At 43.9% G+C, this 20,837-nt stretch overlaps 1 protein-coding gene across 1 annotated transcript in view; it reads right to left on the minus strand.

Annotated features, from left to right (window-relative positions):
• The window catches only part of IMPG1 (interphotoreceptor matrix proteoglycan 1), a 120,964-nt gene that overhangs the window by 6,669 nt on the left and 93,458 nt on the right, over nt 1–20,837 (minus strand). Inside the window, 1 exon segment of the mRNA XM_061427255.1 lies at nt 3,485–3,650. Coding sequence (XP_061283239.1) covers nt 3,485–3,650 — 166 coding nt within the window.

The raw sequence follows: 20,837 nt of genomic DNA on the forward strand, positions 1-20,837 counted from the left end.
CAACAAAGGTCCATCTAGTCAAGGCTAATGGCACCCCACTCCAGTACTCTTGCCTGGAAAATCCCATGGACGGAGGAGCCTGTTGGGCTGCCGTCTCTGGGGTCGCACAGAGTCGGACATGACTGAGGTGACTTAGCAGCAGCAGCAGCAGCAGCAGCAGCAGCAGCAGCAGCAGTCAAGGCTATGGTTTCTCCAGTGGTCATGTATGGATGTAAGAGTTGGACTGTGAAGAAAGCTGAGTGCCGAAGAATTGATGCTTTTGAACTGTGGTGTGGGCGAAGACTCTTGAGAGTCCCTTGGACTGCAAGGAGATCCAACAAGTCCATTCTAAAGGAGATCAGCCCTGGGTGTTCTTTGGAAGGAATGATGCTAAAGCTGAAACTGCAGTACTTTGGCCACCTCATGCGAAGAGCTGACTCATTGGAAAAGACTGTGATGCTGGGAGGGATTGGGGGCAGGAGAAGAAGGGGACGACAGAGGATGAGATGGCTGGATGGCATCACTGACTCGATGGACGTGAGTCTGAGTGAGCTCCGGGAGTTGGTGATGGACAGGGAGGCCTGGCGTGCTGTGATTCATGGGGTCGCAAAGAGTCAGACATGACTGAGCGACTGAACTGAACTGAACTGAAGGGGCACCTTATTCCTGTGTAACTGCATTTTGGGGTCCATGTCAGCCCCAGAGGCAGGCACAAGTGGAGGCAGTAGATACAGCAAACCCTCGTGACAGCTTTCCAGATCACTGAAAGCTTTGTTCTGCTGACCTCATTTATAACCACCCAGAAAGTGGTCTTTCTTCCTCTAGAAGAAGGGTGTCTAAAATGACAAATTGTATAGCCATCTGAAACAGGAAATAAGGTTGACTAAAATAGAAATTATATTCATTGTTTGTAAAGGGCATGTGCAACCCCTTTCTCTTCCACATCTTACTGGGGCCTTGCTCGTTACTCTTTCTTCCTTTCCTCCCCTTTCATTTATGTTATACAGGTGAAACAGGAACATATTCACATAACTAAAAACTGTGGACCACAAATCTGCTCCTCTCCATTGTTAAGTGGAATGATAGTTAAGTGAACCTATTAGTCCACATATTTGCTATGATTTTAAAAGCACATTGTATTTCCTTCCTGACCACTTGCCCAGTCCCCATCTCTCTGAGAGAGATAAGCTTCATCTATATTATTTCATCTGATTGATGATTGTCTGTCTCTGGTATTCCTTTGGAAAAGCTGTATGGATTCATTACGTATTCTAATGTATTGTCTACAGATTACAAGATAAAGTCAAGCTGATACTTTTTAAGTTGACCTGTCTCTATACTTAGCATTGTCTCTTAATAGTAGGCTTCCCTCATGGCTCAGATGGTAAAGAATCTGCCTGCAATGCAGGAGACATGTGTTCAATCCCTGGGTTGGGAAGATCCCCTGGAGAAGGAAATGGCAACTCACTCCGGTGTTCTTGCCTGGAGAATCCCATAGACAAAGGAGCCTGGCCGCCGACAGTCCATGGGGTCGCAAAGAGTTGGACAGGACTGAGCGACTATCACTAGAATGAATCGTATAACATTGTATGATTTGTGATTGACAAAACGGCAATGCCATATGGTTGAACCTAAAATACTTAGACGTACACATTCCTGTTATTAATACATTACATAAATGGCATTTATTATCCTGAAATTTACTTTTCTCATTTAATGAAATGTCTTGCTCTTTTTCTACAGCAGTTCTAGTAGACCGTCTTACTGCTCTTAACTGCCATGTTTCACAATGAATATAACACCACACTATGGAGTTAACTGATCCCCTACCGATAGGCTGCACAATTGTTTCATGACTCAAAGCAATGATGCTGTGAACATTGCAAAGTGCAACTATTTTTGTAGGGATAATTGTCTAAAAGTAGAGCATCTTAGTCAAATTTAAAATATTGACAACTTTCTCTTGCAATAACGTCTTCCCATTTTTTCTACTGGTAATGCCTGATAGAACTTGTTTTTCCCTGATAGTATCTGCACTGGATGCTATTAACCTTCTTTTGCTAAACTCACGAGTAACGAATGATATCTCCATATTGCTTTTAGATTTCCCTACTTGTAGTGAGATTGATTATCTTTTCCTATGCTTCCTGGGTCATTTGGATATCTTCTATGAACTGAGCCTCTGTATTTTTTGCTCATTTTAATATTAGTACGTTTACCTTTTATTGATGTGTAGGAGCTCCTATTAGTAGGGATATTCATCCTTTATCTATAAGTTGTAAATATTTTTCTCCCACCTCATTGCTTATCTGTTTATTTTTGGTGTCCTTGGCCCTGTGGAAATCCTCTTCTTAATGTCTTCTTGGATTTTATTCAGGAAAAATTTTTTTCAAAGCCCAATTTGTAGAAATGTAGAAAAAAAATCTCCTCATATTTTCATACTTCCAATTTTAGGTTTGAATCTTTGATGTTGATTCGTGTGTGGTAATAAACTAATTTGAATTTATTTTTCTAAATGGAGGGCCAGTTTTATACTAACTATTGCTGTTAACTCTATACTTACCTGACTGATTTGAAATGCTTGTTAAAATAAATTTCCTGCTATATAAGGCTTTGTTTGGGGCTTATGTATGTTTTATTGATCTACTGTCTAGGTCTGTGTGTATCTTAATGCTTTAAAGATTATTATGTTATGTATTCCTATAGAGCGGCCTCCCCACCACTGTACTTCAAGATTTTCTCTTGTACATTTTTATTTCCAGAACCGTCAAGTTCCATAACAAATCCCATCAGGGTTTTAATTGGGATTAACTCAGGGAAGATTGACAGCATCATTATAATCCCCCCTTATTTGAATAGATACTCTGTGTTTTGTGTTCTTTGTAAAGATGTTTAATAAATGTCATTTCATATACCCCCTGCAGCAAGCCAGCAGGGGGGTTTTATTAGTCTCATTATCCGGGGAAAAATTGAGGTTTAGAGAAGTTAGGAAATGTGTCTTGCTACTTGCTTAGTAAATTGCTGAGCCAATTGCTTCTTAACCCCTACTGGATAATGGTCTTTAAGATACTTGAAAGTCACAGGGTATGTTTCATCAGGAAAAGGGCTAAATTTCTCTCCTTTCTTGTTGATTGTGTAAGCAGCTAGCCATGAGCCCCCAGTGGGAAAGTGGCCATTAGATATCATTAGAAACTGATACAGGCTCATTTTTCTTCCCTTATTGGTCTTAATGAAACACTGGAAAGGCTGAGGACAAGTGGTACTCAAAGTGTGGTCCTTGGCCCAGCAACAGCAGCCAGGCGTGGGCCCTACCCAGACTGAGTGAATCAGAAACAGCCTCGCATGGCCCGGCCACGTGTGTTTCCACAAGTACTTCTCTGACAGATGCTCGCTGAAGTTTAAGAATCATGGGTTTAAGGGACCGTGTGAAGACATTCTAATGATGGGTGTCTCAGAAGCCTGAGGAACGGATTCTCAGGTCTCAGAGCTGGGATGCTGGCCTCACCTGCACAGTGTTCCCTTCCCCGGGATGTCTTCACAGTCCTCTATGGGAGCACAAGGGCCTGGGTCCCCCGATCGACAGCGACACTCAGCTTCCTCGGTCCACTCATTCCTCACACACTGGGCGAATTCGCCGCAGGCCAGGAATTTGCAGGGATCTGCTTGATCCGCTGTAGAAAACAGGGTATATTTTACTGATGCGTGGATGCCTGAGCAGTGGGACCAGCAGAAGTCAAGACAGAAGATTGAAAAGGTTTGCCATCGCCCCACTGTGACATGAGTTGTACAGGAGTGAGAACAGAGTGGAGTAAAGAGAACCAAGCATTTCTATATCCTTAATGAATGAGTTTACAGACACAGGTGATGACATATTTAGCTCCGCATTTAATTATGCACAAACTGGTGTGCATCAGAATCAGCTAGAGGCCTTGTTGAATGTCAGACTCCTGAGCCCCACCATCACAATTTCTGATGCAGGAGGTTTAGAGACCAAGAATCTGTATCTCTAAGGCTCTAACAAACAGAAGAGGGAGACTTCCCTGGCAGTCCACTGGCTAAGACTGCTTTCCAATTAAGGCGATACAAGTTCCATCCCTGGTCAGAGAACTAAGATCCCTACATGCCTCATGGCCAAAACAAGCAACCAAACAAAAAAAAACCCCAAAGGACGCACAAAAAACAAAGGCAATAATGTAACAAAGTCAATAAGGATTTTAAAAATGGTCCACATTAAAAAAAAACTTAAGAAAAAACCAAGCAGAACATTTAAAAAATCCTCTAATGTAGATGATGTTAATGTATCTGATCTGGGGAGCACATTTTGACAACCACTTCATTAGAGAATTAATTTTTTTCCCCCTGGACATATATCTGGAAAAGACAGAAACTCTAAATTCAAAAAGATACACCCACCCCAGTGTTCATAGCAGCACTATGTTCAGTAGCCAAGACATGGAAGCAACCTAAATGTCCATCAACAGAGGAATGGATAAAGAAGATGTGGTACATATATATACACATCAGCAACATGGAGATTATCACACTAAGTGAAGTAACCAGAGAGAGAGACAAATATCATAGAGTATCACTTATATGTGGAATCTTAAAAAAAAATGATACGAGTGAACTTATTTACAAAACAGAAATAGATTCACAGCCACAACAAACTATGGTTACCAAAAGGGAAGGGAGTGGGGAAGAATGAATTGGGAATTTGAAATTAACAAATACACACTGCTGCTGCTGCTGCTGCTAAGTTGCTTCCGTCGTGTCCGACTCTGTGCGACCCCATAGACGGCAGCCCACCAGGCTCCCCCATCCCTGGGATTCTCCAGGCAAGAACACTGGAGTGGATTGCCATTTCCTTCTCCAATGCATGGAAGTGAAAAGCGAGAGTGAAGTCGCTCAGTCGTGTCCAACCCTCAGTGACCCCATGGACTGCAGGCTTCCAGGCTCCTCTGTCCATGGGATTTTCCAGGCAAGAGTACTGGAGTGGGGTGCCACTGCCTTCTCCAACAGATACACACTAATACATATAAAATAGACTAACAACAAGATATTGTATGGCACAGGGAACTATATGCAATACATTGTAATAACCTATTATGGAAAAAATCTGAAAAAATACATGTATATTTTATGTATGTATAGCTGAATCATTTTGCTGTACACACGAAACACTAGAAATCAATTATATTTCAATAAAATTCTTTTTCTTTGTTAGAATTTTTTTTTTAAGGCAAACATTTTCTGCAGCGATTAGTTGGTAAACACGTATGTAAGATCAGGGTTACATTTTAAAGCAGCAGTCAGTAGTTTCAAGACCTTCCTGGTTTGAAAATCTCTTTCAGTCTCTTGCTGATCCCTAGAGGTTCTTTTCTTTGAAAATTCAAATAGACCTCAGGTCTTTCTCTGTTTTGTTTTTAGTCATCAATTGTTCTTTTTCACTCTATTCTTAATTCTGTAGGATTGTCTCAAAATCTTCATCAAGTAGATTACAAATCAACAGACAATTATAAATCTCAGACTGTTAGCTCTGGGAGAATCATGGCCCCTTCCAGCCCCTTCCTTGTCTTTTGGAGTTGAGCACACCTTGCTCTCCAGGGGAGAAGCAAAAGGTTGGTATCATCACGTGCTGATGGAACAACCACAACAGGCCACTGGTCCCCAGACTACGGTCCTTTCTGCCTAGAAGGGTTTCCCATTGAATCGCATCAGCTATTTACCCTTCAGATTATTTCAATAGGCACCTATCATGTGCTAGGAACTAGTGGAGGGAAAGTGAAAGTTGCTCAGTCACGTCAGACTCTTTGCGACCCCATGGAGTGTAGTCTGCCAGGCTCCTCTGTCCACCAGAATACTGGAGTGGGTAGCCTGTTCCCTTCTCCAGGGGATCTTCCCAACCCAGGGAGTGAACCCAGGTCTCCCGCATTGCAGGTGGATTTTTTTTACCATCTGAGCCACCAGGGAACACAAGAATACTGGAGTGGGTAGCCTATACCTTCTCTAGTGGGTCTTCCCAACCCAGGAATTGAAGCAGGGTCTCCTGCATTGTAGGCGGATTCTTTACCAGCTGAGCTACCAGGGAAGCCAGTTAGGGACTAGGGGACAGGCAATCCGGTATGAAGCCACTCTTTCAAGAAGCTGAGGGGGGACAGTAAGACACACACAGATGCTCCTCTACAAGAAGCCAAGGGTCTCGTCTAGTGTAAGAACTCTAACCACAAGGTTACATTAGAGATACAGGGGCCAGGGAGATTGCTGAAGCCTGTGTCTAAGGTGGATTGCATTTGGATGTGCAAAGACTGGGAAAGGAATTCTGACCAGACCCACCATAAGCAGAGGCACGGAGGTGGGAGTGAAACAGGCATGTGAAGAGGGAGCAGGGCAAGTCCAGCAAGGGAGGAGCAGAGACTCGTGGATGGGAAGGAAGGGAATTGAGCCTGGAGAGGTAAGTTCAGGCCAAGCTTTGGTAGGGCTTGAATGCCGTGCTAAGGACTTTGGACTTGACAGGAGGTGAGGGCCATGAAGGATCTGCGGGTAGGGGAGGGCTGTAATATTACAGACTTGTGCTTTAGAAAACATGTACATAGATCTCGGAAGTTTCAGAGTTGGGATCGTTTCAGTGATCATCTGAGCTAGTATTTCCCATGCAGGAACATTTGCAGAGCTTGAATTCAGCCGGATTTAATGTTTTATAGGGCTTCCCAGGTGGTGCTAGTGGTGAAGAGCCCACCTGCCAATGCAGGTAGACGTAAGAGATGCGGGTTGGATCCCTGAGCTGCGAAGATCCCCTGGAGGAGGGCATGGCAACCCACTCCAGTATTCTTGTCTGGAGAATCCCAAGGACAGAGGCGACTAGGGGGATACAGTCCATGGGGTTGCAGAGAGTCAGACACGACTGAAGCGACTTAGTACACACACATACTAAAAGTAGGCTTGGTGGCTAATTTTTTATTTATTTTTTTAAGTGCTAGATGAAATAAGCATAATGGGTTTCTCTTTCCCCTGGACTTTGACTCCAGCTACAGTCCCCTCTCTTTTTCCTTGTAAGCCTCTCAGAGTCACTGATAAGCTAATGTCTACTGCGCATCTTCCAGTGAAGGCCGCAGTCAGCTGCTTTGCCAAGTTTACTGACCACACAGAAGCCCTGTCTGTGGGTGTGGGCAGCTTGTGGGATGAGATTCCATTGACCCTCGTGTTCACTCCTGATCCAGTGCCTCCCTGTGGTGGAAAAAGAGAGTGGGGGAGGTCTGTGAGACCAGTCCAATGGGTGGGCAAGAGCAGTTCCTTGAAAACATATTTTTGGGTCTCCCAGCAAGGTAGACCTGTTAGGTATTTCCATAAAGTTGTATTTTTCTGCAACTTGAGGTTTCCTGTGGACAAAGAGTCCTGAGTAATGCGAAGTTTCCCTGCCTGACAGTTCCTAAAGCCGGCTACGTAAAGGAATCTTTGTCACTGTTTAGAAAATAACTCACATTTACCCTGACAACCCAGGTGATTCACGTCCAGGGTCTGGCTTAATAAATAACAGCTGTCAGCAGCCTGACACTCAGACCTGCCGTCCTGAAAGCAGAGGCCGTGAGGGAATAGTAGAGTCTCCACTGCCCTCTCTCTGCTGTGGAGAAACAGCTTTAGCTTGGGAAGCAGACTGAATGCACAGAGCCTGCCCCTCTGAAAAGTAATAGAAAATGTGGGATAACCACATGAGTTTCTATTTAAAAAACGTTTCTGTTTTACCAATATTCCCTTCAGCCCAGCCAAGCATAGTCTATGCACCAGTAAAACTGAACTGAACACATAAGGCAGAAGTCGGGAAATGAATTTATCCACATTTGGGGGCCCTGAATTGGGTAGATGTGAAGAACAAGTGCACTTAGTTCATAGAGTACTTGCTTTGCCTGTGTCGTTTTTTGGGGACTAGCCTACAGAGCAGTGGCTTCTAGGTGGCACTAGTGGTAAAGAACCCACCTCTCAACGCAGGAGATGGGTTCGATCCCTGGGTCGGAAAGATCCCCTGGAGGAGGGCATGGCAACCCACTCCAGTATTCTTGCCGGGAGAATCCCATGGACAGACGGAACCTGGCAGGCTACAGCCCGTAGGGTCACACAGAGTCGAACATGACTGGAGTGACTTAGCGTGCATGCATGCACGCAGAGCAGTAGGTTTGCATTTTAAAGGTCTTGAAAAGCATTCCCAAGCGCTGACTGAGGAAGGTTGTCTCTCAACTCTACACCATGTAATCAAAATGCATTTAGTGAACAGTCCTTGCTGCCTGCAGGCGACACTTGGAAGCACTTTACAGTTAAAGCTAAAAAGATTATGATCCAGGTCATCAAGCAGTTTATAAATTCATAGGTCCTTGATGGTCCAAGACTGTCTTTTTCAAACCCTCTGTTACCGATCCCAAAGGTACTCTACTCATCTGCTCAGGCTTAAACACAGACTCTCCCTTCCTGTCAGCCCCTGAGAGTCTCAGGCCCACGTGTCACTAACTCTGGATCATTGCACTCACATGCCTCCCCTAGAACATCCTGTCACTTGTCCCAAATCCTTGGTTCTGTGTATTATTCCCTTTCTATCCTGTACTTCATCATTCTTTACCATTTTGTCATCCCCTTGCCTTGCGCTGCCCTAACACTCAAATATTGGACAGGACGTGAGGCATCTGCTTTGATAGGGTTCCATCCTAGGGCAGGATTTCAGCTCAGTGTGGCTGAAACCCTGGCTTCTTAGGGCTGGTCCCGGCTGAGGGCCTGTTAGGCCTTTACGGTGGACTTTTTTTTTTGATGCGATGAAACCTAGTGATCGCTAGGTGGCGCTCAATAGCAAAAGAAGTAGGAATAGACTCGGAATGAAATTATACTGTTAATATAAGGTCCGAACTGATTTCTGTCTCCTTAAAAACTGCGGAGAAGGACTAAGGAGACTCTTGATGAAAGTGAAAGAGAAGGGTGAAAAAGTTGGCTTAAAACTCAACATTCAGAAAACTAAGATCATGGCATCCGGTCCTATCACTTCATGGCAAATAGATGCGGAAACAATGAAAGCAGTGACAAACTTTATTTTCCTGGGCTCCAAAATCACTGCAGATGGTGACTGCAGCCATGAAATTAAAAGATGCTGGCTCCTTGGAAGAAAGGCTATGACCAACCTAGATAGCATATTAAAAAAAAGCAGAGACATTACTTTGCCAACAAAGTCTGTCTACTCAAAGCTATGGGTTTTTCCAGTAGTCATGTATGGATGTGAGAGTTGGACTATAAAGAAAGCTGAGCAGCGAAGAATTGATGCTTTTGAACGGTGGTGTTGGAGAAGACTCTTGAGAATCCCTTGGACTGCAAGGAGATCCAACCAGTCCATCCTAAAGTAGATCAGTCCTGAATATTCATTGGAAGTACTGATGCTGAAGCTGAAACTCCAATCCTTTGGCCACATGATGCGAACTGACTCCTTGGAGAAGACCCTGATGCTGGGAAAGATTGAAGGCAGGAGGAGAAGAGGACGACAGAGGATGAGATGGTTGGATGGCATCACCAACTGTTTGGACATGAGTTTGAGTAAGCTCCGGGAGTTGGTGATGGACAGGGAGGCCTGGCGTGCTTCAGTCCATGGGGTCGCAAAGAGTCGGACATGACTGAGAGACTGAACTGAGCTGGAAAACTGCGATGCTGAGCGCACTGGTGCAGGGAGGCGAGGTCTGTCAGCTATCGGGCGGTGGGAAGAGCAGCTCCAGAGGACCAGTGGTGGAGCCGTTAGGACTCTGATCACCACAGCAGATCTGGCCTGGCCGGCTGGAGGTTATATTGCAAACTCCTGGCTCATCTTTTCCCATTTCAGAAAGGCAGAGCCAGAGCCCTGGAGTTCCCAGGAGGCTGAGACCAAGTCTGAAAGGAGCAGAAAGCAGGGGCCCCTTCATTCCCCAACCACGGAGGCTTTGCAGTCCTGGTTTTGTTGGTGGGGAGGAGGGGGTGTCATTCCTTTGCTTGGGGCATCAAAGAATGACAAACTCACACATACCAATCCATATAATCTGCAGGGGCACTGGACACAGTTTTGACCACCATACTTTTAGGAACTTAAGAACATGTTTTAAATTCTTTGAAATCAGAAACAAAAATTAATATAATGCAGCCTGGATTATATTTGTCTCTATACCACTGCAGATAGGATATATAATTTTAAACACTAATTAATATTAATGTTTAAAATTAATATGCATGAAGCAAAGGGTCTGGAGCCCAGGGAATCCTTAGGCAGCCTGGTCTTCTGACTGCTCCTTCTTAAGGCATGAGTATCGATTCAGTGCTTGGTGCTGAATGCTTAGTCATTTGAATAACTATGGTGCCCTTCTGGGGTTTCATCTGAGATATAATGCAGATGCCTTACCTTCCACACATGTGCATCTGGCTTATTTTCCTAAATTCTGAGGACTTTGTGGGCTTGGCTTCACTTGCCGTGGAGTTAACCTGCTCATCCTTGCTGTGCACACCCAAGCACCCTGGGAGAGAAGAACTGGCTGCTAGCAATTGTCTGTGGCCTTGGAATGCGGGTTAGCATCTTTGAGACCCATTTCTTCCCTCTCTAAAAAGAGAAATTTAAAGAAGGTGATCACTAATATTGCTCCAGATCAAATATAATAAATCTTCTATTTGAGGTGTCCTACTGGAACAAAGCTAGCAGGAGATATAGCCAGGCTCCAGAATTGTTGTGCAGGTCAGTGACTAAAAGAACTTAAAGAAAAAAACAACTACACTTAAGTTCATATTTATCATTTTATTATTATTTTATTATTGGCCAGAAATGTTTGCTTATGACTTATTGCTGAAGGGTAGGATTAAGAATAATTATTTGATGATACATAGGACCATGCACTGGAGAAGGCAATGGCACCCCACTCCAGTACTCTTGCCTAGAAAATCCCACGGATGGAGGAGCCTGGTAGGCTGCAGTCCATGGGGTCGCTACAAGTCGGATGCGACTGAGCGACTTCACTTTCACTTTTCACTTGCACACAATGGAGAAGGCAATGGCAACCCACTCCAGTGTTCTTGCCTGGAGAATCCCAGGGACGGCGGAGCCTGGTGGGCTGCCGTCTATGGGGTCGCATAGAGTCGGACACGACTGAAGGGTAGCAGCAGCAGGACCATGCACATGGCTGTTGGAGCACACACTCCAAGTTTGTGGAATTGAATCAATTATCCATGGGACATTTTTCTGGCTTGAAGGGGCATGCGATAAGAAGCTTGGGTTTCAGTTCAATTTTCTACCATTCTCAAGAACAACTACCACAATCTGTTTATAGTAGGCTTTCAGGAACACTTCCAAGGCAAACACACGTAGCCTACCCTGGACTAGAAGCTGAAGAATGAACTCCGCTCTCAGTCATTTTTTATATTTGCCAAACCGAGGGATTCTGGGTGCACTGATCTTAGGGCCTGAGTGTCCCAGGATAGATGGGGACCCCAAGAGGAGCGTGGGAGGTGGCCCTGCAGCTGGGCGGAAGCCCAGGCTCGCGTGGAGGGTTTGCATTAAGGGTTGGATGACGGACCCTGGGAGCTTTAAGGAAGCTCCATGGGGTGGTTGGGGGTGGGCTGAGGGGACAGGCTGAAACTCTGGAGCGGGCAAAAGCCGTCTGGCAGTCCAGCCGGCACTGTGGTTCCCTAGTGGAAGCAGGCGTTAACAGAAAAACTCCTACGATGGCAGCACAGGGAACACAGGGCAGCAGGAGGCACAGCCAGAGACAGAGATGGGGGAGGCTGGGGACAGCCTCCTGGAGAGAGTCCCTGAGGCTGCCCCAGCTGGGAGGGGACACTCCTAGCAGGGACGACAGAACATAGAAAGGGAAGTTTAGGACTTTTGTTTCTGAGAATAAGTTTTTTTTTTTTTTTTTTGTATTCTAGAATATGATAAAATATTGTAGGAAATTTCTCTTGGTGAGATGTAGAACCTAAGAGTTCGTTTAGGTCTCATTAGACTGAAGTGTGTTGTCACCTTTTCTAAGTAGATTAAACACTTGGCGTATACCCAGTAGTTGCTGTTTAGTTGCTAAGGCATAATCCGACTCTCTGCGACCCCATGGACTGTAGCCCGCCAGGCTCCTCTGTCCGTGGGATTTCCCAGGCAAGAATGCTGCAGCGGGTTGCCATTTCCTTCTCCAGTATACCAGTAGGAGGAGGGTTAATAAGATTCTTTTTCACAAAGAGGCAGTAGGTAGAGTTGAGGGAAGCACATAAAACTGCCTTTGAATTCAGTTCCAGCCCTTGGTGACTGTTTAACAGTAAAACATAAGTTATTTACACTTTTAGGAAACACAGTTTCTTCAAGTATGGAATGGGGGGAAATAACTTTGTGTAGTTATTTATTAAGATTTTAAAAATAGTGTTAATTAACAGCAATTACCATTTTTATTGCCATTGTGATGAGTGACACCTACCACCTTCGCAGAGCTGGTGACTAAGTGCGAGTCTTACACATTATGCACTTTCCAGAGAAAGTGAGCGTTGACCCACATTCTGGCTGGAAGTGTCGTGGATGCCAGACTGTAATTAATTTCAATGTTTACCACTTACCAGCCTTGAGGTCTGCCTGTTTTTAAGGAAGATTTTTAGGAATTCAAGAAGAGAAGAAGTTAGAATAAGTTATATGGAGTTTTGCATTTTTGAAATCTCCACCCTGCACAGCTAACTGGCATAAAAGCCCTACATGCTTCTGAAGAATTTTCATAGCAGCTCAAATGAAAGACGACCCTAGTGGCCGGGGATGCCAGCAGAATACTGAGCAAGCCGTGATGTATTCAGCTTCTCAGTTGATGAATCAGGTGGTTCTAACATTGGTTTATACTTTTTATATCACAGATTCATTTATTCAGGGAGTTTCAAAAGGTGAAAGGCAAACCGCACGCTGTACCAACAGCGTGTGGCTCCTCCTACCTGCCTGCGCCTCTGAGATGCTCTCTGCCCTAACCACTGCCGATCCTCCTTTAGAGGACGCAGCCCCACATCCTGGTGCTGATCTGAATGTGGAATGAGACTCACCTGGAAATCTCCGGAGGGTTTTCAAATTCTCTCTTTCTTCTCTCTAGTCCCCAAGTAGTAAAATACTCCACCCTCCCAGCACTGCTACCCCAATCCACTTTCCACCCTGACATTAGGCCAGAAGAAAAGAAAAAGATCTGATTGGATTTTGTTTCAAATTTTGCAGATGTACCTAAATAATTGGTCTGTCTGGGCATTGCCTATAAATATATTAAAACTGGGGCAAAGAAAAGAAATGCTACATCCTCTGACTGTTAAGCTGTCTGGGACTGTTAAGCTCAACTCATCTTTACCCAGACTTCTTTCCTTGACCTCTCTTTCCTTACTGTGAAACCAAGAAGGACCCTGTGGGGCTCCTGGCCACAGAAACTTTTCTGTGTCCTCCACTTCTTGTATGGAACAGACTCCAGCCTCCATGACCTTCCCTAAGTTCCCAAGGGCAAATTCGAACAGTTGCTAATCACGGAAGGGAAGGGATACAGTCTTGGGAGGAGCAGCCAAGAATCAATAACATAGCCTTCAGGCAGGGTCCGGGTTCCGCTCAAGGGATACACAGAACACTATCTTTTGAGGTCTTTCTAGAACTCAATGGACATGAGTTTGAGCAAGCTCTGGGAGTTGGTGATGGACAGGGAAGCCTGGCGTGCTGCAGTCCATGGGGTCGCAAAGAGTCGGTTATGACTGAGTGACTGAACAACAGCAATAGAACTAAAACTCCGAATAAATAGAAAATATTAGCTTTCTTCATTTCAGAGAAGGCCACCTGAGACCAGCTCTTCAAGAGACCACCTGAGACTAGATTAAAGGAGTGCATGCCCTGCACACATCCTAGTCTTATCAGCAACCGAATACTTGAACCACTGCTATAAAGCTCCTTACCAAATCCCACCAGGTTGGTACACGCAGTTTCGAGGGCCATGAATCCACTGTGTCCCCCTTTGCCTGGCAAAGCAATAAAGCAATCCTTCTCTGCTTCACACGAAACTCTTGTCTCTCAGATTTGATTTGGCACCAGCGCACAGAGGCCAAATTTTTGGCATCAAGAGTAAGACTTTAGAAAACTTGTAACTTCTTCCTCTGTTTGAGATGGAAATCTCTTTAAAGCTTCCTGCCAGAATTTGGACTCCTGACTTTCTGCAGGACCTAGGAGCCATCCCTATGAAATGTAATCATCAAGGAAGATAGCACCCCCTCCTTCCAGTATCTGTGGAAGAGTTGGAGCCTTGCTCCAAGTTGTAAGACAGGAGGTGGACAGGGCGTGTTGACTTTCTCATTTTCCGTATCGTTGCAATCTCACAGAAATGTGGCCTCTGCTCCTGCTGCTCCACCAGATTGCTTTTGCAGAGGATTCTAACGACCTATGCACTGTCAGCTTAAAGGAACTTCATCTACTCTTCACTCACCCAAATGCATCCTTTCAGTATCATCTCAACCCAGGCCTCCAGACGGCTACTTGGTAGGTTAGAGGTCAATTCACCTAATATCCACTTCCATAAAATTGGCTTCCCCAAAGAGGTCTTTTGGGATATTTTGATATCTTTAAGGCATTTTATTAATTTTGCCCTTCATCTTTTAAAAATGAGTTACTTTATGTGTCCTTTGTAACTATTTATAGATTTTTAACAAATATTTTCTAAATTTTCAGCATTTTATGAATGATAAACTCTATGTGTTTTTACTTTATAATCTTGGGAATGCTTTAAACACCTAGTCTGAAGACTTTCACACATTTTTTTTAAAGTTTAACTTCAAAAATCCATAAATCATGGCGGGGAGGGAAGAAGAAAGAACAGAAAAATGGGCCCCAGAGAAGATGCAAATAGATTGAACAGGGTCTGTTAGACAACCTGACTTTAACTGAGCTGCTGTAAGCAGATAGGATGGGGTTCCTGGGAGATAGAACCAGGCTTGGCTTTATTGACATAAGAGAAGCCACTTTGGCCTAAGCTATTTTGTGATCTAAGCCTGGCTATAATGTTTGCCCTCGAACAGTTTTCAGTAATTAATCTTAAGGGAACAAAAGAATGCAGAAACAAACAACCAGAGAAATAACAAAGAAAACATATCAGTTTTAAAGTTACAAACCTATAGCAAAGATAACATACCAGTTGTAAGGACTCCCAGTTCTGTTTCAGTGGGAAAGATTACCCTGAAGGTTCAACCTCCAGGTCACCTGGAACCTGAGGGAAGATGATGTTGACCTTTTCTGACCCTGCTGACTTCCATCAGCTAAAGTTCTGACTCAACCTTTGTCCTAATTTTGTCCTTAATTCTCCTCTTCTCAAGCCCCTCATGAATATGCATGTACCTTTAGCTTAAAACTTCGCCAATTTGGTGGTTGGGGAGACACTGCTTTGGGAAGGATCCATGGGGTTTTCCTTACTTGTTGCAAGTGATACATCCTTCTCCTGCTCTTTGGCTTGGTTGTGTTATTTAGCTAGACACCTACCAAGAGGGAAACCTTGTGTTTGGGGTAACACTGTCTCATTCTTGCCTTCCCTTCCTTCTCTGCTGAGCATCTTTACTTTGTATCCAAAGCTGCTTTCACAGCAGGAGAAGTACCCTGCCATTCCTAGGACTCTCTTTATTTTCCTCCTGCCCTTTCTAGACTAGCCCCACCCTGAAACTGAACTGGACACTGTGAGGTTCCTGGACGTGGAAGCCTCTCAGTGTTCCCCGTTTCTTTTTTATTGGAAACAGATTCTAGTCCCCATGACTTTGCCTGAACTCCAAAGGGCAGATTCAGTCAGTTCAGTCGATCCTTCGGGTCCGACTCTACAACCCCACAGACTGCAGCATGCCAGGCTTCCCTGTCCATCACTAACTCCTGGAGCTTACTTAAACTCATGTCCATACAGTTGGTGATGCCATACAATCATCTCATCCTCTGTTGTCCCCTTCTCCTCCTGCCTTCAATCTTTCCCAGCATTAGGGTCTTTTCTGAGGAGTCAGTTCTTCCCATCAGGTGGCCAAAAGATTGGAGTTTCAGCTTCAGCAACAGTCCTTCCAATGAATATTCAGGATTGATTTCCTTTAGGATGGACTGGTTGTTTCTCCTTGCAGTCCAAGGGACTCTCAAGCATCTTCTCCAACACCACAGTTCAAAAGCATCAATTCTTTGACGCTCAGCTTTCTTTATGGTCCAACTCTCACATCCATACATGACTACTGGAAAAATCATGGCTTTGACTAGATGGACCTTTGTTGGCAAAGTAATGTCTCTGCTTTTTAATATACTGTCTAGGCTGGTCATAACTTTCCTTCCAAGGAGTAAGCGTCTTTCAAATTCATGGCTGCAATCACCATCTGCAGTGATTTTGGAGCCCAGAAAAGTAAAGTCTGACACTGTTTCCACTGTTTCCCCATCTATTTACCATGCAGTAATGGGACTGGATGCCATGATCTTAGTTTTTTGAATGTTGAGTTTTAAGCCAACTTTTTCACTCTTCTCTTTCACTTTCATCAAGAGGCTCTTCAGTTCTTTGCTTTCTGCCATAAGGGTGGTGTCATCTGCATATCTGAGGTTGCTGATATTTCCCCTGGAATCTTGATTCCAGCTTGTGCTTCATCCAGCCCAGCATTTCACATGATGTACTCTGCATATAAGTTAAATAAGCAGAGTGACAACATACAGCCTTGACATACTCCTTTCCCAATTTGGAACCAGTCCATTGTTCCATATCTGGTTCTAACTGTTGCTTCTTGACCTACATTCAGATTTCTCAGGAGGCAGGTCAGGTGGTCTGGTATTTCCATCTCTTTAAAAAGTTTCCACAGTTTGTTGTGGTCCACGCAGTCAAAGGCTTTCGTGTAGTCAATAAAGCAGAAGTAGACAGGAGAGCTGTACAAAAAGGATCTTCATGACCCAGATAACCACGATGGTGTGATCACTCACCTAGACCCAGACATCCTGGAGTGCGAAGTCAAGCGTGCCTTAGGAAGCATCATTATGAACAAAGCTAGTGGAGGTGATGGAATTCCAGTTGAGCTAAATCCTAAAAGATGATGCTGTGAAAGTGCTGCACTCAATATGCCAGCAAATTTGGAAAACTCAGCGGTGGCCACAGGACTGGAGAATGTTAGTCTTCATTCCAATCCCAAAGAAAGGCGATGCCGAAAATGTTCCAACGACTACACAATTGCACTCATCTCGCATGCTAGCAAAGTAATGCTCCAAATTCTCTAAGTGAGGCTTCAACAGTAAGTGAACTGAGATCTTTCAGATGTTCAAGCTGGATTTAGAAAAGGCAGAGGATCCAGAGATCAAATTGCCAACAGCTTTTGGATCATCGAAAAAGCAGGAGAATTCCAGAAAAACATCTACTTCTGCTTTATTGACTTGCAAAGCCTAAAATATTAACCATCTGGCATTTTAAGAAACACTTTGCTGACACCTGAAAGACAGTAACTTGGACTGATTTACCATTTACTATTGATAATGGCATTTCAGATCTCTATAAAGTCAGAAGTTACTGTATAGATAATGGATATGATACAGTGATTGTATTTTCTGTTTTTTATTTAGATTTCAGCATTTGCTTTTGTTCTCTGTTTAAAACCTGTTTCCATATCCTCTTTAAACTGTATTTGTCGTCTAATGCTCAGTGGTAAAAATCTATCTGCAATGCAGGAGATGTTAAATTTGATTCCTGCATTGGGAAGATCTGCTGGAGAGGGAAATGGAAACCCACTCCAGTTTTCTTGCCTGGGGAATTCTATGGACAGAGGAGCCTGACGGGCTACGGTCCATTGGATGCAAGCGTCAAACATGACTTAGTGACTACGACCACTATCTACCTGATTGACTGGTATGTTTTTCACACATGGAGGCTATTCTTTGATAAGGGCTGTGGGAGGCATGGGTGGTAAAGCCAGCAGCTCCCGGGCTGCGGAACACTGGATTTGAGGTGGGAGATCCTCCAGTGTTTTGGAGACCTAGTTCAAATCGCCTGTTTCTCCCAAGAAAGTGATGAGAAAAGGGCAAAGGGGTAAGACATCCAGTAACTCAGTTTTGCTATATTTGGCCATCCTGGTTGGAAAAACTTTGAAATGGTAGGATACCTTCTCCATTTTCCAAGGGAAGATTCTTGAGATTCTTTCCCAGAGACAAAGCTAGGTATGTATTCCTGGTGTTTGGTATTTCCAGCAGCTGTCCTTTATCTCCCTCAAGATTTCCCCTTTTAATTCTCTTTCAAGGAGAGTTTTCATCAATGAGTTCAAGGAAATACTTGCAAGATCCAGTCTGAATCAGGGAGGCTTCATGTATTGGCTAAAATGACCTTTAGGTATTACTTGGGATTTTGATTAGCAGTGTCCTGATCTGTGATCTCCCTTACTATGTGCTGGGGGATGGGCACTGCTGAGAATCAGCCAAGCCTTAGACACTGGAAGAGACCATACCAGCTACACAGCCAGAGGCTGTGTGAATTAGAATTTGAGTCCTTGTTGTCTAGGAAGCTGAAGTAATTATCTTCACTACAGGTCCAGGGAGCTGAGAGGCAGCACAATCAGGTGGTTGCATTGGTTTACTCTACGAGGAAGACATTTTAATCAGCTTGTCTGTCAATCACCATGACAGCTTACACTCAAATACACCACCACAAGCAGGAAATCTGGATCAGCTAGTCATGCTGAAAAACTGGGAGCAAAATACCTGTGATCTTCTAGATTAAAAAAAAAAAATAGGAAGAAAACTATTGAAAATCATGTGCATATTTTCCCTTAATTTGTTTTAAAACCCAGAAGCCCATTTCTTCTATAATCAAAATACTAATTTTGTGCATATTTCTCCAAACTAAAATTGTATAGGAGAACTGACTATTTATAGTACACTTTACTATACAATAAGTATACAGGTGTTCTTTTTGTTTTAAGAACAACATTTTACATTTCAAGTTCAAGAAGTTTTATAAAATGAATAAATTCATAGAAGTATGAAATTAATGAACTCTGCAGAAGCATTTTTCATACTGTCCATGGCGTTCTCAAGGCAAGAATACTGACGTGGTTTGCCATTCTATTCTCCAGTGGACCACATTCTGTCAGACCTCTCCACCATGACCCGTCCGTCTTGTGGTGTTGGAAAAGACTCTTGAGAGTCCCTTGGACTGCAAGGAGATCCAACTAGTCCATCCTAAAGGAGATCAGTCCTTAATATTCATTGGAAGGACTGATGCTGAAGTTGAAACTCCAATTCTTTGGCCACCTGATTGGAAGAACTGACTCATTTGAAAAGACCCTGATGCTGGGAAAGATTGAAGGCAGGAGGAGAAGGGGACAACTGAGGATGAGATGGTTGGATGGCATCATCGACTCAATAGACATGAGTTTGAACAGACTCTGGGAGATGGTGAAGCCTGGCCTGCTGCAGTTCATGGGGTCACAAAGTGTCAGACGAGACTGAATGAATGAACCATAAAATAAAGCATATCAGAAGATGCTCATTAGAAGGTCTTTGAAGGAAAAAGGAATAGCTTTGATCCCAACATTGTTGTAAGGTGATCATCCTTGGCCATTGGGCATGTTCCTTTGGGCAGGGACTTTCACATTTTTACAGTTTATAACTGTGGTGAATGAACGGTGATTGTTTTGGATTACACGTGTGTAGAAGATGGTCATGGTTTAATGAATCTCAACCAGTTGCTGGTTACATGGGTGACTCTTCACTTTGCTTTCTGTGAAATGACTAAACCAGCGAGGTAGGAGGAAGCCCAGGCTTCTCCCACCTTGTCCAGCTCCCTGTCGAATGGAAGGAGCATTTCTGGGGGTAGATGGCACAGTGGCTTCTCACTATAAATAAGATCCCTTCTGAATACTGGATTTATCCACTTTGATTTATGTAGTTCATAAAGTTCTTTGTTATTTATTTTTAACTTTTATAAAATAATTTTTGGCTTTCTAAATCTGCTTTCTTCCAACCCACTGGTTTAGGCAGTACTTATGTCCTGGCTGGCTCACAGTAGTCATTCTTGGCAGACCTTGTCCATCTATCCATCTGTCCATTCATTCAATTATTCAATGAGTCTCCAATGTATCAAAAATTCAGAGCTTCTGAATTTTCCAACTGTCTAGCCAGGCGTAGAGTAAGATAATGTCCCAGGCTGCCCAATGCTCTCTAGCTTCCGCTACTGTTCTGCCATTAAGTAATCAGTATAAATTTGGCTTCAGTAAGGACCAGGTGGCACTAGCAGTAAAGAACCTGCCTGCCAGTGCAGAAGACATAAGAGATGCGGGTTCAGTGCCTGGGTCAGGAAGATCCCCTGGAGGAGGGCATGGCAACCTACTCCAGTATTCTTGCCTGGAGAATTCCATGCAACCATAGGGTTGCAAAAGAATCGGACATGACTGAAGTGACATAGCAAGCATGCAGGGACTGAAACCCATGTTAGCACTGTCTCATTTCTCTTGCTCTTGGCTTCTTAGAGGAAAGGCTACACAGCAGAACTGGTCATGAGAAATTAGTGAAATAATTTCAGTGGACCCTCCACGCAAATACCTTGTCCTGGTACTTTTCATTGTTCCCACTGGTACCCTGTTCATATCACAAAGTATTAGCTCATTTACTAATGACGATGCTATCATATTAACCACTAACATTTGTTAGTCAACTACTGTGTATCAAATGTTACCCTAAGTGTTGTAAATATAATTTTGATTGATCCTCGCAACTGTCACTATATCCATGTTTCCAGTTGTGGAGATGGAGTGTTGCTGTTAGTGAAACCAAGCAGGACACTGTGGAGCTCCTGGCTATGGAAGCATTTCTGTGTCCGCTGTTTCTCGTTTGTAGGGAACAGACTCCAGCCAGCATGACGTGCCCT

This window comes from Bos javanicus, chromosome 9 (genome assembly GCF_032452875.1).
Source record: "Bos javanicus breed banteng chromosome 9, ARS-OSU_banteng_1.0, whole genome shotgun sequence".
In the NCBI taxonomy this organism is placed as follows: Eukaryota; Metazoa; Chordata; class Mammalia; order Artiodactyla; family Bovidae; genus Bos; species Bos javanicus.